This window comes from Triturus cristatus, chromosome 2_1 (genome assembly GCF_964204655.1).
Source record: "Triturus cristatus chromosome 2_1, aTriCri1.1, whole genome shotgun sequence".
NCBI classification, from domain to species: domain Eukaryota; kingdom Metazoa; phylum Chordata; class Amphibia; order Caudata; family Salamandridae; genus Triturus; species Triturus cristatus.
Window position 1 is genome coordinate 6,482,593 of NC_140581.1, and position 25,468 is coordinate 6,508,060.

At 54.1% G+C, this 25,468-nt stretch overlaps 1 protein-coding gene across 1 annotated transcript in view; it reads left to right on the top strand.

The window, feature by feature from the left end:
- LOC146863595 (NACHT, LRR and PYD domains-containing protein 3-like) overlaps positions 1-25,468 on the top strand; it is a 478,230-nt gene that overhangs the window by 370,563 nt on the left and 82,199 nt on the right. The window contains exons 9-10 of the mRNA XM_085627604.1: positions 6,754-6,921; positions 23,428-23,514. Of these exons, the coding sequence (XP_085483730.1) occupies positions 6,754-6,921; positions 23,428-23,514 (255 nt within the window). The remainder of the gene's footprint in view (positions 1-6,753; positions 6,922-23,427; positions 23,515-25,468) is intronic.

Here is a 25,468-nt window from a genome sequence, read left to right on the forward strand (position 1 = left end):
AAGAATAGGCTGGGCTAAGAGGAAGCTGAAGTAAGAAGAGGCTGGTGTGAGAAGAAGGTGATGTAAGAAGAGGTTGAGGTAAGAAGAGGCTGGGGTAAGAGGAGGTTGGTGTAAGAAGAGGCTGAGGTAAGAAGAGGCTGGTGTAAGAAGAGGCTGAGGTAAGAAGAGGCTGAGGTAAGAAGAGGCTGAGGTAAGAAGAGGCTAGGGTAAGAGGAGGTTGGTGTAAGAAGAGGCTGGTGTAAGAATAGGCTGGGCTAAGAGGAAGCTGAGGTAAGAAGATGCTGGGGTAAGAGGAGGGTGGTGTAAGAAGAGGCTGGTGTAAGAAGAGGCTGAGGTAAGAAGAGGCTGGTGTAAGAAGAGGCTGAGGTAAGAAGAGGCTGGTGTAAGAATAGGCTGCGGTAAGAGGAGGCTGGTGTAAGAAGAGGCTGAGGTAAGAAGAGGATGGGGTAAGAGGAGGCTAGGTACGAAGAGGCTGGTGTAAGAAGTGGCTGAGGTAAGAAGAGGCTGGGTATGAGGAGGCTGTTGTAAGAAGAGGCTGGTGTGAGAATAGGTGTGTATAAGAATAGGCTGGGGTAAGAGGAGGCTGAGGTAAGAAGAGGCTGGGGTAAGAGGAGGCTGAGGTAAGAAGAGGCTGGTGTAAGAAGAGGCTGAGGTAAGAAGAGGCTGAGGTAAGAAGAGGCTAGGGTAAGAGGAGGTTGGTGTAAGAAGAGGCTGGTGTAAGAATAGGCTGGGCTAAGAGGAAGCTGAGGTAAGAAGATGCTGGGGTAAGAGGAGGGTGGTGTAAGAAGAGGCTGGTGTAAGAAGAGGCTGAGGTAAGAAGAGGCTGGTGTAAGAAGAGGCTGAGGTAAGAAGAGGCTGGTGTAAGAATAGGCTGCGGTAAGAGGAGGCTGGTGTAAGAAGAGGCTGAGGTAAGAAGAGGATGGGGTAAGAGGAGGCTAGGTACGAAGAGGCTGGTGTAAGAAGTGGCTGAGGTAAGAAGAGGCTGGGTATGAGGAGGCTGTTGTAAGAAGAGGCTGGTGTGAGAATAGGTGTGTATAAGAATAGGCTGGGGTAAGAGGAGGCTGAGGTAAGAAGAGGCTGGGGTAAGAGGAGGCTGGTGTAAGAAGAGGCTTGTGTAAGAAGAGGCTGCGGTAAGAAGAGGCTGAGGTAAGATGAGGCTGTGGTAAGAGGAGGCTGAGGCAAGAAGAGGCTGGGGTAAGAGGAGGCTGGTGTAAGAAGAGGCTGGTGTAAGAATAGGCTGGGGTTAGAGAAGGCTGGTGTAAGAAGAGGCTGGGGTAAGAAGAGGCTGAGAAAAGAAGAGGTTGGTTTAAGAATAGGCTGGGGTTGGAGAAGGCTGGTGTAAGAAGAGGCTGGGGTAAGAAGAGGCAGAGATAAGAAGAGGTGGGTGTAAGAATAGCCTCGGGTAAGAGGAGGCTGGTGTAAGCAGAGGCTGGTGTAAGAATAGGCTGGGGTAAGAGGAGGCTGGGGTAAGAAGAAGCTGGAGTAAGAGGAGGCTGGTGTAAGAAGAGGCTGGTGTAAGAATAGGTTGAGGTAAGAAGTGGCTGAAGCAAGAAGAGGCTGGGGTAATAGGAGGCTGGTGTAAGAAGAGGCTGGTGTAAGAATAGGCTGGGGTTAGAGAATGCTGGTGTAAGAAGAGGCTGGGGTAAGAAGAGGCTGAGATAAGAAGAGGTTGGTGTAAGAATAGGCTGTGGTAAGAGGAGGTTGAGGTAAGAAGAGGCTGGGGTAAGAAGAGGCTGGGGTAAGAGGAGGTTGGTGTAAGAAGAGGCTGAGGTAAGAAGAGGCTGGTGTAAGAAGAGGCTGAGGTAAGAAGAGGCTGAGGTAAGAAGAGGCTGAGGTAAGAAGAGGCTAGGGTAAGAGGAGGTTGGTGTAAGAAGAGGCTGGTGTAAGAATAGGCTGGGCTAAGAGGAAGCTGAGGTAAGAAGAGGCTGGGTTAAGAGGAGGCTGGTGTAAGAAGAGGCTAGTGGAAGAAGAGGCTGGTGTAAGAAGAGGCTGAGGTAAGAAGAGGCTGGTGAAGGAATAGGCTGGGGTTAGAGGAGGCTGGTGTAAGAAGATGCTGGTGTAAGAATAGGCTGGGCTAAGAGGAAGCTGAGGTAAGAAGAGGCTGGTGTAAGAAGAGGGTGGTGTAAGAAGAGGTTGAGGTAAGAAGAGGCTGGGGTAAGAGGAGGGTGGTGTAAGAAGAGGCTGGTGTAAGAAGAGGGTGAGGTAAGAAGAGGCTGGTGTAAGAATAGGCTGGGGACAGAGGAGGCTGGGGTAAGAAGAGGCTGGGGCAAGGAGAGGCTGAGTAAAAAGATGCTGGTGTAAAAAGAGGCTGAGGTAAAAAGAGGCTGGTGCAAGAAGAGGCTGAGGTAAGAAGAGGCAAGTGTAATAATAGGCAGGGGTAAGAGGAGGCTGGGGTAAATAGAGGCTGAGGTAAAAAGATGCTGGTGTAAGAAGAGGCTGAGGTAAGAGGAAGTATGGGGTTTGGAAAGGCTGAAGTTAGAGGAGGCCTAAGTAAGATGAGACTGATTAAAAAGGACACTGTCGTAATGAGTGTGTAATAATAGGCTGAGGTAAGAGGAGGCCGGGGTAGGAAGATGCTGAGGTAAGAGGAGGCTGGGATAAGCAGAGGCTGATGTAAGAGAAGGCTATTGTGAGAAGAGGCTGAAGTAAGTGGATGCCAGGGTGAGAAGAAGCTTAGGTAGGAGGAGGCTGGGGTAGGTGGAGGCTAGGGTAGAAAGTAAGTAGCATACAAGAAGGTAAAATTAGGAGGTGGGGGTATTGAGGAACAGGAGGTTGGTGTAAGATGGACTAGTGTAATACAAGGCTGTGTAAAAAGGAGGATGTGGAAATGGCTTTGATAAAAGGATGTAGCATACATGGCGGTAGCAAGAGATGTGTGGGGGAAAGACAGAGGTAAGGGGGACAGAGATACATGGAGGCTGGTGTGAAAAGATGGAGCTAGAGGAGAGTGGGGCGCGACGAGGCCGGGTCAAAAGAAGGAACGTGTGATTACATTTCAGTCTGTTAGAAGGAAGAACTACATGTAGACTGCACAGGAGGAGACTGAGTTAGGAGGGGGTGTGGGAATCAGATTCGAGATTAGGATAAGAGGAGGCTGGGAAACAAGAAGCCTGTGGTAAGAGGAGGATGAGGTAAGAGGAGGCTGAGGTAAGAGGAGCCCAGGATAAGAAAAGGGGTGAGATAAAAAGAGGCAGATGTAGTAAAGAAGATCCTCAGTTAAGAGGAGGCTGGGGCAAGGAGAGGCTGGAAAACGAGAAGGTTTGGGTAAGAGGAGGCTAAGGTAAGAGGAGGCCAAGGTAAGAGTAGGCAGGGGTAAGAGGAGGCAGGGGTAAGAGGAGGGTCAGGCAAGAGGAGGCCAGAGTAAGGAGAGGCTGGGAAACAAGAAGGCTGGGGTAAGAGGAGGCTGAGGAGAGAGGAGGCTGAAGTAAGAGGAGGCTGAGGTAACAGGAAGCTGAGGTACGAGGAGGCCAAGGTAAGAGGAGGCAGGGGTAAGAAGAGGGTCAGGCAAGAGGAGGCCAGAGTAAGGAGAGGCTGGGAAGCAAGAAGGCTGCGGTAAGAGGAAGCTGAAGTAAGAGGAAACTGAGGTAAGAGGAAGCTGAGGTAAGAGGAAGCTGAGGTAAGAGGAAGCTGAAGTAAGAGGAGGCTGGGTAAGGGGAGGCTGAGGTAAGAGGAAGCTGAGGTAAGAGGAAGCTGAAGTAAGAAGCTGAGGTAAGAGGAGGCTAAGGTAAGAGGAAGCTGAGGTAAGAGGAAGCTGAGGTAAGAGGAAGCTGAAGAAAGAGGAGGCTGAGGTAAGAGGAGGCTGAGGTAAGAGGAAGCTGAGGTAAGAGGAAGCTGAGTTAAGAGGAGGCTGCGGTAAGAGGAAGCTGAAGTAAGAGGAAGCTGAAGCAAGAGGAGGCTGAGGTAAGAGGAGGCTGGGGCAAGGAGAGGCTGAGAAAGAAGAAGGCTGGGGTAAAAGGTGACTGAGGTAAGAGGAGGGTGAGGTAAGGTGAGTCAGTGGAACAAAAAGGCTGGGGTAAGCAGAGCCTAAGGTAAATGGGGGTGAGGTAAGAGGAGGTTGGGGTAAGACAAGGCTGAAGTAAAGGTAGGACGGGATAAGGAGAGGCTGGGAAACTAGAGGGTTGGGGGAAGATGAGGTTGAGTAAGAAGAGAATGAAGTAAGGGTATTCTAAGGTAGTAGAAGACTGGAGTCAGTGGAGGCCCGGGTATGAAGAGGCCAAGGTAAGTGAAGGCTGGGTAAGCAGAGACCAAGGTAAAAGGATTCTGAGGTAGTAGAAGACTTGGGCCTGTAGAGGCCGGGGTAGGAAAAGGATGAGATAAAATGAGGCCAGGATACGGAGATTCTGGGAAACAAGAAGACTGGGGTAAGTGGAGCCTGAGGTAAAAGGAGGCTGAGGTAAGAGGAGGGTGAGGTAAGAAGAGTGTGGGGTGAGAAGAGGCTGAGGTAAAGGGAGGCAAGGGTAAGGAGAGTCTCTGAAACTAGAGGATTGGGGTAAGATTAGGTTGAGTAAGAAGAGAATGAGGTAAGAGTTTTCTGAGGTATTAGAAGACTGGAGTCAGTGGAGGCCGCAGTAAGAAAAGGGTGAGGCAAGAGGAGACCGGGGTGAGAAGAGTCTGTGAAACAAGAAGGCTGGGGTAAGGGGAGGCCGAGGTAAAAGGAGGCTGAAGTAAGAGGAGGGTGAGGTAAGAGGAGTTGGGGTAAGATGAGGCTGAGGTAAAGGAAGTACAGGGTAAGGAGAGGCTGGGAAACTAGAGGATTGTGGTAAGAGGAGGTTGGGTAAGAAGAGATTGAGGTAAGAGGATTCTGAGTTAGTAGAAGACTAGGATGAGTAGAGGCCGGGTAAGAAAAGGATAAGATAAGAGGAGGCTGGGTAAGAAGAGTCTGTGAAACAAGAAGGCTGGGGTGAGGGGAGGCAGAGGTAAGAGGAAGGTAAGAGGATGTTGTGTAAAGAGGAGGTTGGGTAAGAGAAGGCTAAGATAAAGGGAGGCCAGGGTAAGGAGAGGCTGCGAAACTAGAAGGGTGGAGTAAAAGGAGTTTGCGTAAGAAAAGGCAGAGGAAAGAATATTCTGAGGTAGTAGAAGACTAGGGTGAGTGGAGGCTAGGGTATGAAGAGGCCGAGGTAAGAGTAGACAGAGTAAGAAAAGACGAAGGAAAGAGGATTCTGAGGTTGTAGAAGACTGGGGTGTATGGAGGCTGGGGTAAGAAGAGGCAGAGGTAAGAGGCAGTTGGGTAAGAAGAGGCCAAGGAAAGAGGATTTTGAGGTAGGAGAAGACTTGGGTGAATAGAGGCTGGGATTTGAAGAGGCCGACATATGCAGAGGTTGGTTAAGAAGAGACTGAGATAAGAGAATTCTGAGATAGTCGAAGACTATGGTGATTGGAGGCCGGGGTAAGAAAAGGCTGAGGTAAGAGGAGGCCCGGGTAAGAAGAGTCTGGGAAACAAGAAGGCTTGGGTAAGAGGAGGCTGAGGTAAAAGAATGCAGAGGTAAGAGGAGGGTGAGGTAAGAGGAGGTTGGGTAAGAGGAGGCCAAGGTAAGAAGAGGCTGAGGTAGTAGAAGACTTGGGTGAGTGGAGACTGGGGTAAAAGGATCCTGGGAGAAAGGAAGCCTGAGCTATGAGGACATCATCACAGTGTGCATTAACAGTGTCCCCTCCTCCTCAACACCTTTTAATTCCTGTCTATTTTCCATCTGAGTAAAACTCCTGCACTTCTACTTTGTTACACTGCCAGTTATGCCCCCTCCTTGTCAACTGCCACCCTCCCTCTCCTCGATCACCTCAGCCCTGCCTCCTTGTGTTACTGCCACCCCCTCTCACTGACCACCTCACCCCGCCTCCTTGTCACACCGCAACCCTCCCACCTCTCCCCGTCCACCTCACCCTGCCTCCTTGTCACACTGCCACCCACCCCCTCTCCTTGACCACCTCACCCCTGTGTCCTTGTCTCACTGCCACCCTCTCTTCCTCTCCACGACCACCTCAGGTCCGCCTCCTTGTCACTCTGCCACCCTCCCCCTCTCCCTGACCACCTCATCCCTACCTCCTTGTCACACTGCAACCCTCCGGCCTCTCCCCGACCACCTCACCCGCTTCCTTGGCACACTGCCACCCTCTCCTCGACCACCTCACCCCTCCTCCTTGTCACACTGCCACCTTCTCCTCGACCACTTCAGGCCTGCCTTCTTGTCACACTGCCACCCTCCCCTTCTCCTCGACCACCTCACCCCCCTCCTTGTCACACTGCCACCTTCTCCTTGACCACCTCACCCCCCTCCTTGTCACACTGCCACCCCCCTCTCCCTGACCACCTCACCCCACCTCGTTGTCACACTGCCACCTTCTCCTCGACCGCCTCACCCGCCTCCTTGTCACACTGCCACCCCCCTCTCCCTGACCACCTCACCCCACCTCCTTGTCACACTGCCATCTTCTCCTCGACCGCCTCACCCGCCTCCTTGTCACACTGCCACCCCCCTCTCCTCGACCACCTCACCCCCCTCCTTGTCACACTGCCACCTTCTCCTTGACCACCTCACCCCCCTCCTTGTCACACTGCCACCCCCCTCTCCCTGACCACCTCACCCCCGCCTCCTTGTCTCACTGCCACCTTCTCCTCGACCGCCTCACCCGCCTCCTTGTCACACTGCCACCTTCTCCTCCACCGCCTCACCCAGCCTCCTTTTGCTCCGTGGGGATTTGAAGCCTCTCTTCTTAATGACTGCACTGAGCACTCACCCTGATATTCATTCTCTGCAGTCTCTTTGATGCAAGCCTCACTGATGCCGGCGCTGAGGAGCTATGTTCAGCTTTCTCCACAAGCGAATACGTGACGCAGCTCGACCTCAGCCGCAACGCCTTCACTGCGGAGTCCACCCGCAGCTTTGTCGGCCTCATCGCAGCCTCTCAGAGCCTGGAGAGCCTGGAGTGAGTATCATTAGACACTTCAGGAGGCTTTTCAGAAGAAGACACGGTGTCCCTAGAGTTCACCTTACATCTAAGGGCTCCACAGAAGTCTTGTCCGTGGTCCCACGTGGTACCTTACGCCTCCCTGCATGGCTCCAGGGTCACCTTGAGAAATGTCCCTCGCCTCCTAAAGTCGATGCTGAGGCACAAAGAGTGTTTGAAGGCGGGAACCCTGTGAGATGTGGGACATGGTATGTTATGTTAATGGGATTTATAGGGCGCTCGAATACCCGAAGGAGTCTTGGCGCTAAGCTCACTCTAACACAACTAGCAATGACCCTTTAGTTATTATAAAGCCAAGTCTTAAGCTCCTTTCTAAATGTTATGTTATGTTATGTTATGTTATGTTACTGTTTTTTGTACCGCGCACAGCTGCCCCAGCAAAGGGGCGTCCTGGCGCCAGAAAAGGTAGACACAACAACACAGAATGCAACAGGTTGCTAAATTTTATTAAAAAGAAACGTTTTAATAACACCTCTGAACCTAGTTAAATCTTCCTCATCACGGATGTCGTAGGGAAGAGCGTTCCAGAGCTTGGCAGCTACTACTCGAAAGGAGCGGCCACCCGTCCTGTTCAACCGAAAACGGGGAACAACAGCTAAGTTCTGGCCCAAGGATCTCAAAGAGCGAGAAGGGGTGTACGGAGTAAGAAGATCCGTGAGAATAGGAGGAGCCAAGCCTTTCAAAATTTTAAAGGCCAGGCAAAGCACCTTAAACTCAATGCGCCGCGCCACAGGCAGCCAGTGGAGAGTGTGCAATACACCGGACACTGAGCAACGCTTGGGCAACCCAAATATTGCTCTTGCAGCAGCGTTCTGCACTCGTTGAAGCCGCAAGAGTTCGGCCTTGTTCGTGCCTGCAAGCAGAGCACTGGCATAGTCTATCCTAGATAGTACCGAGGCCTGGACCACCAGCTGTCTCGTGCTGGCATCAAAGAATTTGAGCACCGGCCTAATGCTCCTGATAATGCCGAAGCAAGAGGCAGCCACCTTTTTCGTATGGCAGGTGAAACTAAGGGAAGGGTCCAGCCAGACCCCAAGGTTCTTTAACTCCATTACAGGAGAAGGGGTCATACCTAGCTCGGGGGGCCACCAACTATCATTCCAGCATCCAGGAAGCTTACCAAACACCATCACCTCTGTCTTCTTAGTGTTCAATTGGAGACAGTTCTGATTCATCCAATTGGCCACCGAACGCAGCCCCTCACAAAAGTTGAGGGCATCCATAGCTGAGTCCCCACTTAGTGTGACCGCCAGCTGCGTGTCATCCGCATAGGAAACCATTGTCAGGCCCCAGCTTTTGACTACCGCAGATAGCGGCCTCACATAAAGATTAAAAAGAGTGGGGCTCAGAGATGAACCCTGAGGAACCCCCGACGTGAGCGGGTGAGAGGTGGACTTACCGGGTGGTATCGAAACCTGGAAAGATCTGTTGGAAAGAAAGGAGCGGAACCAGCCTAGTGCCAACCCCCTAACCCCAGCTTCCTCTAACCGCCGCATCAAGATGTCATGGGACACCGTATCAAAAGCGGCGCTCAGGTCTAACAAAAGGAGTTCCGCTGTTTGACCGGTGTCCAGCACGGAGCGCAGATGTTCAGCCATATAAAGCAAGGCAGTCTCCGTGCTGTGGGCTTTACGGAAACCATTTTGCGTGGGGTCCAAGATGTTAGCTTTATCAAGATGGTCCGCCAGGATCCCATTCACATGGGTTTCAATGACTTTAGCAGCCCACGGCAGCAAGGAGATGGGGCGGTAGTTCTCAGGTTTAGTGGGGTCGAGGGTAGGCTTTTTCAGGATGGGAGTGACTACCGCTTGCTTCCACTTGCAAGGTACGGTCCCAGAACCCAGAGACATATTGATGAGGGAAAGTAAGGGAGCACGGCATGTATCCCGCATGTTTTTAAATAAGGCCGGTTTAAGGGGGTCTGCCGGGGAGCCAGATTTAATTTTTTGGCTCAAGAGATCAAATCCCTCCTCCGATAGGGGGGCCAGACAGTCCAGGATCCTATCCTTGAACTCAGGACAGACAACAGGATTCAAACCGTGCACGGCAGCAGGGAAGGAGTGGTAAATAGCTTGCACCTTCTGAACAAAAAACATGGCCAAGCGCTCGCAATGGGAGTCTGTGCATATTTCAGCCGCAGGGGTCCTCTTAGTTATGAGGTCCTTTAGGACCTTAAAAATTAATTTGGAGGGGTTCGGGCTGTTCCGAAACTCCTGCGCATAGAAAGTGGCACGTGTACGACACACCGCTCTGTGATATGCCTTGGATATAGTGAGGTAACAGATCTTAAGCGCGGGATCATAGGCTTTCCTCCATCGCCTTTCCGCTTGCCTACACTCTCTCTTGAGAGACACCAGTGTCTCATCGTACCACGGGCTATGAGCCTTGGTCCGGCACTTGGAACGTACACAGGGAATAAGAGAGTCTAAGGCTGAGGCAATCCAAGTGCAGAAAGCATCATACCCACCGTCCACGTCAGAGAGGAGGGGTAGGGGTGATTTACCTAATAAAAGGTAAAAATCATCGAGCTTTAATTTACACCACTGGCGGGACAGAGATGTTTTATTCAGTGCCACGAACAGAGAATCTGCCACAGGGAGAGCAGCTTTCACCAGCAAATGATCTGTCCAGGCCAGCTGGACAGGGTGGCATAAGGTAATCTCCTCTAAGGTGGTAAAGAACGGGTCCAATATGTGACCACCAGAATGGGAAGGAGACATCACTCTCTGTGTAAGCTGCAAAGCTTCCAAATCAGCTAAACAGCTCCTAATGGAAGATTGAGAAGGGCAGTCAAAATGCAAATTAAGATCACCGACCACATTAAAATTAGCACAGCCGAGCGCTTCTATACTAATGACGTCCGGGAGAGCAGCCCTAAATGCCGCATCGCAGCCCGGAGGCCGATATATTAAAAGACCTGAGAAGCTAAAGCAATGAGACAGAGAGATTCTGAAACGAGCACATTCACAGCCTGGAAGTTTTAATTCTTTCCATTCACAAGGAAAGCGCCGTTTCACAGCCATTGCAATCCCACCACCTCTCGAGCCGCGATTGAGAGTTACCACGGTGTAATCAGGGGGGAAGGCAAGGTTTAAGATCGCTGTGTCATCGTCTTGTAGCCATGTCTCAGTCATAAAAAGCACATCAGGGGAGTCCTTAGTGACCATGTCAAAGATCTCCGCCTGATGTTTAACCAGAGATCTGACATTTAGGCTATATATGCTGGCAACATTCCCCTCCAACGCGCTGATCTGCCGAGATGGACTGTGGCTGGAGCGAATGCAAGATGGGGGCGGCAGGTGCCAACAGCAACAGGTACACCGATAAGGGCCCCTTAGTGGTGCTACAGGCGGGAGTGGACAAACGGGGCAAAGGTCACGAACGGCCAATAGATCAGCTCTACCATACCTGAAAGGCAGAGCAGCCATAGGAAAGATATAGGAGTCTGCCGCCCCAGCGCCTCCTTAGCGCGGACGGGCGCAGACGGGCAGACTCTGGCTTGACTCAGGCGTGATGAAGGCGCACCGCTGCGCGTCACCGCTGCGCGACCGAGAGAAGGCTCAAATAGGCTCCACAGTGCGAGATCTCGCGAGATTACGCGAGAGTGCACCAGCCCAAAGCAAGATGGCGCTCAAAATCGTGGCCCCCGCTTCCCCGTGATCCCGGACCCGCCAAAGGCGGTGTAGATGGTCCCCAGGGGGGTTCTAAGGTGCAAGGATGAGGCCAGGAAGGTCAGTGTCAGTAAAAACAAGGTATAAAATACACAAATGAAATAAAATACAAAACGGGGTTTTTAAAAACCAAGAAAGCATCCAGAAAGCGCTGCTAGCGCTAGCGAAGTCTGTATAGCCGGTCACCTTCTCCAGTCAGGGAGGGTGGGGCCCTGAGACGTGCAGGAAGGCCGTTCCAAAACTTGGCAGTTCCTGTGACAAAGCTCCTACCGCCCCAGTTCGTCCTACGAAATGTGGGAACCAGGATCTTCTTAGCTCCAGATGAGCGCAGGGGTCTACCAGTCAAAGACGTGTCTAAGAAACTCAGGACCTGGGTCCTGTAGGGCCTTGAGGGCTGCACAAAGCGCCTTGAATTTAATGCGGCTTCTAACTGGCAGCAAGGGGAGCTTGTAGATTTCTAGGGAAACGGATCGAAATTCAGGCAGAGCCAAGAGCAGCCTGGCTGCTGCGATTTGCAGGATTTTACGTCTTTTTAAGTATTGCTCCTGCATAATTGCAAATAATCCATTACAATAATCTATCTTGGCCAGACCTACGGGGAAGAATGTTTGTAATCACCCTCAGGGTGAAGGAAACCGAGGAGGCAGCAGCGTTACCTGGCTTCCAAAACTCAGTTTGTTGTCAATGAGTTCTTTGCCTTAGTTACGGGAATGGGGGGAGTTCCTGTTAGAAAGGGTAGACGGACCGGGAGGGCCGGCCGGGGTCAGGAGGAGAGGTCTCCGGGGAGAGCCGTCTCCAGCGATCGTACAGACAAGTAACTTCCCCCCCCACAGACAAATACCACTCACGGATAAGGTTCAGTGATCTTTATAAGCACTTATTTAAGGTACGGTGAAAAGGGTACAAGGAGGTCTGGACTCAGGGGTCCCCTCGATCAGAGTCTCGCAAGGTAGGGAAGGGGGTAGCGGGACAGTCTATTTACCAATCAGGTAACTCGGATGCGGTGGTGATAAGCTCACGATCCTCGAGCTTTGGTGAGTAGGTGGTATGGGCCGCGGCAGCGCCAGCAGGTCCCGGTGCGGATGGTCGATACAACGGGCCGCGGCAGCGCCAGCAGGTCCCAGGAAGATGATTGTTGCAGAAGGCCGCGGCAGCGCCAGCAGGTCCCGGGGAGGATGGTCGGTACAACGGGCCGCGGCAGCGCCAGCAGGTCCCAGGAAGATGATTGTTGCAGAAGGCCGCGGCAGCGCCAGCAGGCAGGACGATGGTTCACAAGAGCGGGCTACGGCGACGCCAGTAGACCGTCAGGGTTGAGTTCACTCGGTGTCTCTCGACTCCAGGATACAACTGCCTTCCTGCTCCGGAGCTGCCCCAGTTATAGGGCTGGTGCCCTTTGATGTCCGGACCCTCGCACTTGGAGGTCGGAGAGTCCGGGATGAAGGTGTCCAGACACCCAGCAGGGGGTGGAGCCAGTGCCCGGGGGAGCTGGGCGCGATCGGCACCTGGCGGGGGAGAGCCCTTGACACTTCGGCCTCCCATTGACCTGTCAAGGGGTCCGCTCACCTCCTGGGGGGATTGTGGTGCCGGGATGTCGGGGCCGGCCAGGCCCGGGGTCAGGGTCGAGGGGAGGCCAGGCGGCCGCGTGGTACAGGGTCCAAGATGGCGGCTTGACCCGGCCGGGAAAGCCGGTGGGGCTGGACCCCGTGATGCGTAGGGGTCCGAGGGCAGAGGGTCCGTCGGGGGACGGGGTACAGGTGCTTGTCGCGGGATTATGCCAGGTGGCCCGGGGTCCGGGCCTTGTCGAGCGGGGAGGGCGCGAGCCGTCTGTGAGGCCTGTCCAACATGCGTCCCCCCCAGCTGAAGGCGGGGAGAGTCACCCATCTCCTTGGGGACTCTCTTCGTCGAGGCGGAAAAAGCGGGACAGGCCATCCGCGTTGGCGTGGTCTTGGCCCGGTCGGTGCTCCACGGTGAAGTCCATTCCCTGCAGGGAAATGGACCAGCGCAAGAGTTTTGGGTTCTCCCCCCGCATCTGCATCAGCCATTGCAGGGGTCGATGGTCGGTCTGTACCCTGAAGTGGGTACCGAAGAGATAGGGCCGGAGTTTTTTTAGGGCCCACACTACTGCAAATGCTTCCCTCTCGATGGTGCTCCAACGCTGCTCTCGGGCCAGGAGACGTCGACTGATGAAGGCCACCGGCTGGTCATGACCTTCGGAGTTCAACTGAGAGAGGACGGCTCCGATGCCGTGGTCGGAGGCGTCGGTCTGCACCACAAACTCTCGACTGTAATCGGGGGCCTGGAGCACCGGGGCGGTGCACAGGGCGGCCTTCAGCTCCTCGAAGGCCGTTTGACAGTCAGGAGTCCAATTGATCCGCTTTGGCTGGTTCTTAGATGTGAGACCCGTGAGGGGCCCCACGATGCTGCCGTAGTCCTTCACAAACCGCCGGTAGTAGCCGGTGAGCCCCAAGAAGGCTCGGACCTCGGTCTGGGTGACGGGGGGCTGCCAGGACTGGATGGCAGCAATCTTAAGTTGTAGTGGGGCCACCAGCCCGCTCCCCACTTGGTGCCCAAGGTAGGTCACAGATCCTTGGCCAATCTGGCACTTGCCGGCCTTAATGGTGAGGCCGGCCCGCTGGAGGGCTTGTAGGACCTCTTGTAGGTGACGGAGGTGGTCGGCCCAGTGGTGGCTGTACACAGCGATATCGTCCAGGTAGGCAGCGCTAAATTCTTCAAGTCCCGCCAAGACCTGGTTCACAAGGCGTTGGAACGTGGCGGGGGCATTCTTCATGCCAAAGGGCATGACCTTAAAGTGATAGTGGCCATCGGGGGTGGAGAAGGCTGACCGTTCCTGAGCCCTGGGTGTGAGGCCGATTTGCCAGTAGCCCGCCGTTAGGTCGAAGATACTAAGATAGCGGGCGGCCCCCAGCCGGTCGATCAGCTCGTCTGCTCGGGGGATGGGATGAGCGTCGGTCCGGGTGACAGCGTTCAAGCCCCGGTAGTCGACGCAGAATCTCAGTTCAGGTGCGGTGCCAGGGGCAGCGGCTTTGGGAACCAGTACGACCGGACTGGCCCAGGGACTGTCCGAGGGCTCGATGACCCCGATCGTGAGCATCTTGGCCACCTCCTCCTGTATGCAGGCCCGTACCCGATCTGGCACGCGGTAGGCCCGGTGCCGGACAGGGGGACTGTCCCCGGTGTCTACGTCGTGCAAACACCAGGGGGTGACCCCGGGGGTGAGGGAGAACAGGGCCGCGAACTGCAGCAGGAGGTTCCGGCAGTCCTGTCGTTGCTCCGTAGTGAGGGCGTCGGAGAGCCGGACCCCGTCCACGGAGCCGTCCTTCTCCTGAGTCTTCAGGAGATCCGGGAGGGGCTCGGAGTCTTCTTCTGTGCCACTGTCCGTAGCCATCAAGAGGCTGAGTTCGGAGCGCACAAAGTGCGGTTTGAGCCGGTTGGTGTGGAGGACCCGAAGGGGGTTCCGGGAGGGCCCCATGTCGATGAGGTAAGTGACGGGGCTTTTGCGCTCGACCACTTTGAAGGGCCCCGTCCACTTATCTTGCAGGGCACACGGTTCGGTGGGGGACATCACCCATACCTGCTGCCCCGGCTCGAATTCCACGGAGGAGGCATTGTGGTCATACCACCTCTTCATGTCCTCCTGGCTGGCCTCGAGGTTCGCCTTGGCCATCTCCTGGAAGCGCCGGGTTTGGTTTCGTAAGGCCAGGATGTATTTGAAGACGTCTGGAGGGGTCGTTAGGGGGGCCAATTCCCAGCCCTCCTTCACTAGGCTGAGGGGCCCTCGCACAGGGTGTCCGTACAGGAGTTCAAAGGGGCTAAAGCCGAGGGACTTCTGGGGTACTTCCCGGTAGGCGAAGAGGAGGCACGGGAGCAGTACATCCCACTGGCGACGGAGAGGCTCTTCCAATCCCCCAATCATCCCTTTGAGAGTGCGGTTGAACCGCTCCACTAGTCCGTTCCCCTGGGGGTGATAGGGGGTCGTGAATCTGTAGGTGACCCCGCATTGTTGCCAGAGGGACTTCATGTATTTCGATATGAAGTTCGTACCTCGGTCGCTGACGACTTCTCGGGGGAAGCCTACCCGGGAGAAGATCCCCATCAGGGCCCGGCCAACCACTGGAGCGGTCACGGTCCGTAGGGGTACCGCCTCGGGATAGCGGGTGGCATGGTCCACTAGTACCAAGATGAACCTGTGTCCTTGTGCCGTGCGGGGGTCCAGCGGTCCCACAATGTCTATCCCCACCCTCTCGAACGGGGTGGTGACCACCGGGAAGGGTTGTAGGGGGGCCTTAAGCTTCCGGCCACTCTTCCCGCTGGCTTGGCATGTGGGGCACGATCGGCAGTGGTTCAGGACGTCATTCCTCATTTTTGGCCAAAAAAAGTGGGTCACCAGTCGACTGTACGTTTTATCTTGGCCCAGGTGCCCAGCCAGGGGGACATCGTGGGCTAGGTTGAGCAGAAAGTCTCGGAAGTGGAGCGGGACCACCAGAACTCGACTGGCCCCCAGCTCGGCGATTCTTTGCTCGCTGTAGAGCAGGTCGTTATCCCAGTAGACCCAGTGGGTCCCGGTGGTGTCCCCGGCGGCTTGGGTGCTGGCTTGTTGGCGGAGTCCCTCGAGGGAGGGACAGGTCTTTTGCTCCTGGCGGAACTGTTCCTGGGTGGGCCCCCCTTCTTGCCGCCACTGAGCCAGATCCGGAAGGTCCTGGGGTTGCGCGTTTTCTTCGGTGGTCTGGTCTGGGAGGTCGGAGCCGCCGTTGTCCTCTACGGGGGCAACTGGGGGCGGAGGTGCCGGCCATTCGGTTTCTTCTGATCGGGGGGCGGCACGGCCGGCCATGGATCGGGTGGTTATGCAGGCCCAGTCCGGGAGGCCCAGCATCCCCAAGTGTTCTCTTCTCTCGACGGTGGCCCACGGGGAACTCTCAAGGTCATTCCCCAGGAGGCAGTCCACGGGGGCATCGTCCCGGACCGTCACTTTCAGTAGGCCGGAGACCCCCCCCCCATTCAAACGGGACGCAGGCCATCCTACACATGCTCTCAGAGTTATCTGCCGAGCGGACGGGGCAGAGAATGTTCGGCAGGATCTGCTCGGGCTTCACCAGATGACAGCGGACGGCCGTCACGCTGGCGCCGGTGTCGCGCAAGGCCTCAGCTCTCTGTCCATTAATGGTCACCCACTGACCGTATTTTCTGGTGTTGGCGGGTAGGGGAGCCCGCGGAACCATGTCTCTTCCCCCTAAGCATGCCAGGACCATGGCGGCCGGTTCCCACCCTTGCTGGTCCGGCTCATACTCCTCGGGTCCTTCCGACGACTGCTCCTCCCCCAGGGCAGCGGCAGCTACCTGGCGGGGCTTGGGCGTTTGGTTCAGCGGGCAGTTCGGATCGTTGGCGTAGTGGCCTATTCGCTGGCACCGGTGGCACGTGACGTTGGCCCGGTACCCAGGCCGCAACGGGGGGTTGCCCCGGCCGGCCGGCGGCGGGGTGCTGGCCACGGTGGTTGCCGGTAAGGCGTCTCTCCCACGCCCCTGGCCTCCTCCTCCTCCCCGAGGACGGTGCTGGCCTTGGTTGCTTCTGTTCTGGTCGTGTGGCCCTTTTCGGCCCACTCGGGTGCTTTCCCATCGGTCAGCTTCGGCGGCGAGCTGCCGGGGGTCAGTCAGCTTACTGTCGAGTAGGTGCTGCCTGAGCTCGACAAAACAGTTGTTTGACAGGTGTTCCCACACCATGAGGTTGAAGAGTTGTTCGTATGTGGTGACCTGACTTCCCTTGATCCAACCCTCGAAGGCCCGGCTGAAATAGTTCACGTATTCCACCCAAGTTGTACCTGGGATCCGGGTGCAATCCCTGAACCTCTGGCGGTACATCTCGGGTGTGAGGCCGTAGCGGGTGAGGAGGGCAGCCTTCATGTGGTCGTAGGACGACATCTGGTGATCGGGGAGCTGCAGCAGGGCATCGCGACCCTCGTTGACAAATCTCCCCCAAAGTCCGGCTCCCCAGTCACTCCGGTCGATCCGGTGGGAGGTCATTGCGATCTCATAGGCCTTAAACCACTGTTGTATGTCGTCTTCTCGGACATACTCGCGGACCACATCCTTGGGAATGTGAACTTTTTTCTCAGTTGGTCCCGGGGTGTGTGGTCTTTCAGGCACCCCCAAGTCCTTATGCTGTTTGCGCAGTTCTATTTCTGCCAATTGGCGCTCGTGTTCGAGCGTTATCTTTTTCTCTTCCAGCTCTCTCTGTCTCTGTTTTTCTTCCCGTTCCTCTCGAATCCGCATATGCTCGAGGTTGAGTTTCTGTTCGGCTAACTTGAGCTCCCCATCCATCTTGAGTCGTGCCATCTCTAATTCGTGCAGTCTGACTCTGTCTCTTTCTCGTATCTCCTCCGGTGAGAGGCCCGTTCCCCGCTCTTCGGGAGTCGTGGCGTTTCTTTCTGGTGTAACGCTGTTTTGGTCTGGTGTGACGCTGCTTTGGTCGGAGGGTCTTGTGACCCCCGTTTCTGTCCACGACTCAAGGGCGCGCTTTAGATCATCCTTGGTACTCAGGCCAGTGGTAGCAATGCCAAGTTCTATGCAAAATTGTCTCAGTTCGCGGTGGTTGTATTCTTCTAGTTTCTCCATTTGGAACTTCTCGGTGGAGCTGCTATCTTTGGTCGACATCGTGCTTTGTCGTGGGGTGAGCTACTCTCTGTACGATTACGCGTTGATTCGGATCGCGCCGCTGGCCACCAATGTTAGAAAGGGTAGACGGACCGGGAGGGCCGGCCGGGGTCAGGAGGAGAGGTCTCCGGGGAGAGCCGTCTCCAGCGATCGTACAGACAAGTAACTTCCCCCCCCACAGACAAATACCACTCACGGATAAGGTTCAGTGATCTTTATAAGCACTTATTTAAGGTACGGTGAAAAGGGTACAAGGAGGTCTGGACTCAGGGGTCCCCTCGATCAGAGTCTCGCAAGGTAGGGAAGGGGGTAGCGGGACAGTCTATTTACCAATCAGGTAACTCGGATGCGGTGGTGATAAGCTCACGATCCTCGAGCTTTGGTGAGTAGGTGGTATGGGCCGCGGCAGCGCCAGCAGGTCCCGGTGCGGATGGTCGATACAACGGGCCGCGGCAGCGCCAGCAGGTCCCAGGAAGATGATTGTTGCAGAAGGCCGCGGCAGCGCCAGCAGGTCCCGGGGAGGATGGTCGGTACAACGGGCCGCGGCAGCGCCAGCAGGTCCCAGGAAGATGATTGTTGCAGAAGGCCGCGGCAGCGCCAGCAGGCAGGACGATGGTTCACAAGAGCGGGCTACGGCGACGCCAGTAGACCGTCAGGGTTGAGTTCACTCGGTGTCTCTCGACTCCAGGATACAACTGCCTTCCTGCTCCGGAGCTGCCCCAGTTATAGGGCTGGTGCCCTTTGATGTCCGGACCCTCGCACTTGGAGGTCGGAGAGTCCGGGATGAAGGTGTCCAGACACCCAGCAGGGGGTGGAGCCAGTGCCCGGGGGAGCTGGGCGCGATCGGCACCTGGCGGGGGAGAGCCCTTGACACTTCGGCCTCCCATTGACCTGTCAAGGGGTCCGCTCACCTCCTGGGGGGATTGTGGTGCCGGGATGTCGGGGCCGGCCAGGCCCGGGGTCAGGGTCGAGGGGAGGCCAGGCGGCCGCGTGGTACAGGGTCCAAGATGGCGGCTTGACCCGGCCGGGAAAGCCGGTGGGGCTGGACCCCGTGATGCGTAGGGGTCCGAGGGCAGAGGGTCCGTCGGGGGACGGGGTACAGGTGCTTGTCGCGGGATTATGCCAGGTGGCCCGGGGTCCGGGCCTTGTCGAGCGGGGAGGGCGCGAGCCGTCTGTGAGGCCTGTCCAACAGTTCCTAACTCCTCCGGCCACCAGGATGGGGCCCAATCAGGGGAAAGTTTCCAAACAAAATGACCTTGGTCTTTCCTGAGTTCAGCCTGAGGCAGCGTTTCTTCATCCATAGGCTGATCGCCCGCATACAGTCTTGGAACCGGGTCCAGATATTGGAGTCGTTGTAGGGTGAGATGACATGGGGCGGTAGGCATGCACCACACTGTCGTTGGAACCGAGTCAGGAGGCTGGTGGGGGCAAATCATTTCCACCCCTTCGGTGGCAGGAATCAAGTGCCCCTCAGCCCGGTGTGAAAGAGGGGCTCACCGCTGATACCTCATGGGTCCTGATGAGGCATTGATGAGGTGATGAAGTTCATAGCACATATGGAGAAGCGGCTCTGTATGAGGGGCGCTAGATGGTGGGCCTGAGTTGAACAGACAGGTGGAGAGGGGCTTGGACCACAAAGGAGGAGGGTCATGGGGGGCTTTCACAAGGCCGGCCTCAAACCGCGGATGCATACACATGCTCCCTGCTGGAGCTGCATCATCTCTGAGGTCTTCCAACTTACATATACATGCGCAGACAGCTCTGACCTTCTGACCCCAGCAGGTCAGACTGCATCAGAATCAGGACTTGAGTACAGAAGCAGAAGGTCCAAGCACCTCTCAGCTGCTCCAAGCCTCTGGACCATCAACCCCTTACATGACCGACATTTCCAAAGACAAACCGGCATCCATGCCCCTGATGGACATGAAGCCGTAAGAGGCCTTCATGGCATTTGAAAAAGGCTCATTAGAAACATTTCAGTTTTAAGACCTGGCCGCGTGGGGTAAGTTGGGGTAGATACGCACCAGCAAGGAAAGGGTGGCTTGGTGGCAGTCTGAGGTTCAGAGAGGAGGCCTTCTCCTCTGTCATAGGAACTAGACCCCAGCGTTGGCCTGGCTGCTAGAACTCAACATGGTGTCTCAGGCCTGGCAGGCAACAGAAGGCCCCGGGTGTTGTTGGGCAACTTAGGAAGGAAGTTGCAAAGGTGTTTCACCTAACCCTGAGCAAGCATTAGGTAGCTCACATGCATAAGGGGCGTGCTTGAAACAGGCCAGAAATTATGCAAATCCCAATCAGCTCCACTGATTGGGCACTAAAAGCCAAAGAGTGGTTGGAGCCCAGGGCCTCATCTCCACTGAACTAATTAGACTGGGGGGCATGTTTATCAAGCAATCACGCAGTGCAGCGCAGTCCAGCCAGTCACCTTGCTGCGCTGCGTGATAGGTAAGGGGCAGGAATCTGCCATATTTGACATTATGCAATGTGCTCCTGTCCTGTCCCTGTGCTGGGGCGCAATGTGCTGACCAAGGCACAACTGATCCGGACTTACTGTAGGGTAAGAATTGAGGCCTCATTTATGAGAAGTGTTGATCGCTACGTGAACGCGGCAATGCAACTCTTCTCAGTGCGCCCTCCTTGCAACAGGAATGATGCATCATATTTACCGTATGACGCATTGTGTCGCAAGGAATGACAGATACGTCAGTATTACTGAAGTATCTGTCATCGCAAAAGTGGCGCATTGCTGGAGTTGTGTCGGAAGCGTGACGCAACTCCAGCAATGTTCATTTCACATGGACCAAGCCCCATGTGAAAGCGCCTGCGTCACTGTTACGCCTGCCATGAGGCAGGTGTACAGTTTTGACACATTGGATTCCTAGAAGTGGTGCAGTGAAATCTTATAGAAACGCCCACCTTACATACATTATACCTGACACAGGAATAATGTAGCGCAGGGGTTTACGAAGTGATACATCTGCCTAGATGTGTCACTTCATGAATAGGGTGCAACATGGCACATTATTTACGCCGCCACTGCATCACTAAAAGGGGCGCAACGGCGGCACAAACGTGACACAGTCCTTCATAAATAAGGCCCTGAGAATATAAAGATTCTAAAAGTAAGTTTGGTGACTCTGCTTTGGTTAAGTTGTTAATATGATGAGAAATGGTTAGGGGAGGGAAGGAAGGTTGGCTATACCATGGCAGATACAGAGGCATATTCACAAGGAGCTACCGGATACTGGACAATGTGCACAGTATTTATGCAGCACACAAACAGAAATATATCTATTACACAACACAGGAAAAACCCTAAAGCAATAAAGAAAAATAAGGGAATTTGGATACATTAATTGACATCAAAATGACAAAAATCCAATTAGTAGAACTGGAGTTATGAATTGTGAACCATCTGGTTGCGTGAGGCCAGGCCAAAGTCGCAAAGTTCAGCAGGGCAAGACTGCGGGAGGTGTGCGAGGAGACAGCTTTCTCGTCGGATAGCCTTGGGTTGAAGCCGCAGGGAGGGTTTTTACATTCGGAATTAGCCGCTGAAATGGATGTCGAGAAATTCCAGCAGGACGAGTCAGAAGGCTGTAGCCAAAGTAAGTTCCACAATGTCAGAAATACCTTTGGCGAAAGGACTGCGGAAACCGACTTGCTGCTGTGGGGGAAAATGTTGCGGGAAAAGCCACAAAGTCAATTGTATCAGAGATGCACCTAGGGTGGATAGGCAAGCAGGATGGTCCTAGTCTCCTCCTGGTTCATAGAGCACCTTTTGGCCACTTTTTTCAAAGTCCTCAGTTTTGGAAATTGACTATCTGGACACCTTTAGCCATGGGTCTGAAGGGCCTATTTTTACACCCTGGTGCTCTTTTTCTGGAAGGTGAGAGAAGCTTCTGGAAAGGTTATTTGTGGTGCATGGAATTTTCTGAATACCCTGCATGGCTCCAAGCTGGCTGTGTGAAGGCAGAGCATAGGCTATTCAGGTGTAAGTGGGGCTGTGGTGCTTTCCACCCCCCCTCCTGCCAACGGATGGCCCATTGAGGCACACCTAATCCATTTATTTTGTGACTGTCTGGGAGGAATTTACAAAGTCGAACTGTCAACTACACCTAGTCATGTGACCAGAGACAGGCTGTAGGCACACGGAGCTAAGGACAGAAAAATGCCAACTTTCTACAAGTCGATACCAAAGGGGATGATGGACGGAGCGTTTGACCAAATCAAACACTCACCCCCAGTCAACTGATCTGGGTTTAATCCATCATCCCCTTTGGTATCGCTTTGTTCGCCTTAAGTTGGCAGCTTATGCCCTGACGTGGGTCCCTTGCTCACTTTGCCACTAGATTCAAGATAGTCTGGCTGATGAGGGTTATGAACCCGAAACCGGTCCCAGGATGTTTGTTTCCGGTCCAGGGAAGACATGGCTTGGCAGTTCGGGCTGGACTGTTCCCATGTGGCACAGGGTCAGACTGATTTGCATATGGCCATGTCTGAACTGGGGTGGCGGAGTGAGCTAAAGAATGATGATGGATTAAACCCAGATCAGTTGACTGGGGGTGAGTGTTTGATTTGCTCAAATGCTCCGTCCATCATCTCCTTTGGTATAATTTTCTACAAGTGACATTTTCAAAATGCAAATGTAAGTTCAACTTCACCATCAAAGAGGGTTTATCACTACAATTTCATGGGTACCAAATATGACACATCCACTTCCTCTCAATTAACAATTACAGATAGTAAATGTAATAAGGAATCACCAATGTTATCCAATGGGAAGGGCAGGCATCACAGTAGTGATAAATGAAGTTAGGAGTTTTTCACTACCAGGACATGTAAAACTTAAATGTACATGTCCTGCCTTTTAATTATGTAGCACCCTGCCCTATGGGTGACCTAGGGCCTACCTTAGGGTTGATTTATATGTAATATAAGGAAAGGTTATGGCTTGGAAAGCGGGTTTTAATGCCAGTCGGACATGGCACTGGGACAGTGCATTCAGACTGCAATGGTAGGCCCAGGACATGTTTGGAGGGCTACTTAAGTGGATGGCACAATAAGTGTTGCAGGCCTATTGGTAACATGTTATTTATAGGACCTGTGTATGTGGTATACCTGTCTACAAGAGACCTATAAGTAAACTAAATGTGTCAGTTGGGTATAAACCAATTTAACCATGTTTTTGGGAGCGGGCACACACACTTTAGCACTGGTGAGCAGTGGTAAAGTGCACAGAGTCCTAAGCCAACAAAAACAAATCCATCAAACATGGAGGGTAAAGGGAAAAGGTTTGGGGGTGACCCTGCCGAGAGGGCAAGGTCCAGCATAGACTATTAAAATAAACATGGCAAAATATGAATTTCCTGCACTCTGTATGTTTCCTGTCCATGAAACAGCTCATCCTCTCTGTAAGTTTCTGTCCATGAAATAGCTCAACATCATTGTATTTTTTCTGCGTGAAAGAGTTCATTCTCTCTGTAGTTTTCCAGTGTGAAACAGCTCGCCCTCTCATCCTCTCTGTAGTTTTCCTGTGTGAAACAGCTCGCCCTCTCATCCTCTCTGTAGTTTTCCGGTGTGAAACAGCTCATCCTCTCATCCTCTCTGTAGTTTTCCTGTGTGAAACAGCTCATCCTCTCATCCTCTCTGTAGTTTTCCGGTGTGAAACAGCTCGCCCTCTCATCCTCTCTGTAGTTTTCCTGTGTGAAACAGCTCATCCTCTCATCCTCTCTGTAGTTTTCCTGTGTGAAACAGCTCATCCTCTCATCCTCTCTGTAGTTTTCCGGTTTGAAACAGCTCGCCCTCTCATCCTCTCTGTAGTTTTCCTGTGTGAAACAGCTCATCCTCTCATCCTCTCTGTAGTTTTTCGGTGTGAAACAGCTCATTCGCTCTGTAGTTTTCCTGTGTGAAGCAGTTCATCCTATTGTTGTTTTATGAGTGGGTTTAAGAGCTCATCTCTGTGCGTTCAGTATGTATGGGATAGCTGATCTCTCTGTGGGACCTTTCCTGAGTGCATGAACTGCCCTGCTCAGTGCTTTCTGTCTGTGGTTTCTGTCTGCACATTGTGACTGTACAGTAAAAACCAGATGTAGCTCGGCTTCTAAGATGTTGTCTTTTTTCTCCTTTGATAGTCTGAGCAAGAACCGCCTGGGGGATTCTGGGGCACAGCAGCTCGCAGAGGAACTGAAGAGCCCAACGTGTAAACTCAGGAAACTAGGGTGAGTGGTGACCTCTGGCTGGGGTGAGGTTTAACGCTCATCCTAATTATTAATCCACTGATGTCATATCTGTAATACCTTAGTGATAATTGAGGAATTGGGATGGGAAGGTTGTCAACATCTTCTCAAGGTTGTGTCAAGCTGGTGGTACCTTGGGCTGCAGCTTCATCCCAGGTCCATCTCTGTATCCTGTCGGATGCTGCAGCAGCGTCCTGGGGCTGCAGCTTCATCCCGGGACCATATCTGTATCCTGTTGGATGCTGCAGCAGTGTTCCGGGGCTGCAGATTCATCCCGGGTCTATATCTGTATCCTGTCAGATGCTGCAGCAGTGGTCCTGGGCTGCCGCTTCATCCCGGGTCCATCTCTGTATCCTGTCGGATGCTGCAGCCGCGTCCTGGGGCTGCAGCTTCATCCCAAGTTCATATCTGTATCCTGTCAGATGCTGCAGCAGCGTCCTGGAGCAGTAGCTTCATCCCGGGTCCATATCTGTATCCTGTCAGATGCTGCAGCAGTGTTCCGGGGCTGCAGCTTCATCCCGGGTCCATATCTGTATCCTGTCAGATGCTGCAGCAGCGTCCCGGGGCTGCAGCTTCATCCCGGGTCCATATCTATATCCTGTCAGATGCTGCAGCAGCGTCCCGGGGATGCAGCTTCATCCTGGGTCCATATCTGTATCCTGTCAGATGCTGCAGCAGTGTCCTGGGGCTGAAGCTTCATCCTGGGTCCATATCTGTATCCTGTCAGATGCTGCAGCAGCGTCCCGGGGCTGCAGCTTCATCCCGGGTCCATATCTATATCCTGTCAGATGCTGCAGCAGCGTCCCGGGGCTGCAGCTTCATCCTGGGTCCATATCTGTATCCTGTCAGATGCTGCAGCAGTGTTCTGGGCTGCAGCTTCATCCTGGGTCCATATCTGTATACTGTCAGATGCTGCAGCAGCGTCCTGGGGCTGCAGCTTCATCCCGGGTCCATATCTGTATCCTGTCAGATGCTGCAGCAGCGTCCCGGGGCTGCAGCTTCATCCCGGGTCCATAGCTGTATCCTGTCAGATGCTGCAGGAGTGTTCTGGGGCTGCAGCTTCATCCCGGGTCTATATCTGTATCCTGTCAGGTGCTGCAGCAGCGTCCCGGGGCTGCAGCTTCATCCCGGGTCCATAGCTGTATCCTGTCAGATGCTGCAGCAGTGTTCTGGGGCTGCAGCTTCATCCCGGGTCCATAGCTGTAGCATATCAAATGCTGCAGCAGTGTCCTGGGGCTGCAGCTTCATCCCGGGTCCATATCTGTATCCTGTCAGATGCTGCATCAGCCTCCTGGGGCTGCAGCTTCATCCGGGTCCAAATCTGTATTCTGTCAGATGCTGCAGCAGCGTTCCGGGGATGCAGCTTCATCCCGGTCCATATCTTTATCCTGTCAGATGCTGCAGCCGCGGTCCAGGGCTGCAGCTTCATCCTGGGTCCATATCTGTATCCTGTCAGATGCTGCAGCAGTGTACTGGGGCTGCAGCTTCATACCGGGTCCATATCTGTATCCTGTCGGATGCTGCAGCAGCGTCCTGGGGCTGCAGCTTCATCCCGGGTCCATATCTGTATCCTGTCAGATGCTGCAGCAGCGTCCTGGGGCTGCAGCTTCATCCCGGGTCCATATCTGTATCCTGTCAGGTGCTGCAGCAGCGTCCTGGAGCAGTAGCTTCATCCCGGGTCCATATCTGTATCCTGTCAGATGCGGCAGCAGCGTCCTGGGACTGCAGCTTCATCCCAAGTCCATATCTGTATCCTGTCAGATGCTGCAGCAGCGGTGCGGGGCTGCAGCTTCATCCTGAGTCCATATCTGTATCCTGTCAGATGCTGCAGCAGTGTACTGGGGCTGCAGCTTCATACCGGGTCCATATCTGTATCCTGTCGGATGCTGCAGCAGTGTTCCGGGCCTGCAGCTTCATCCTGGGTCCATATCTGTAT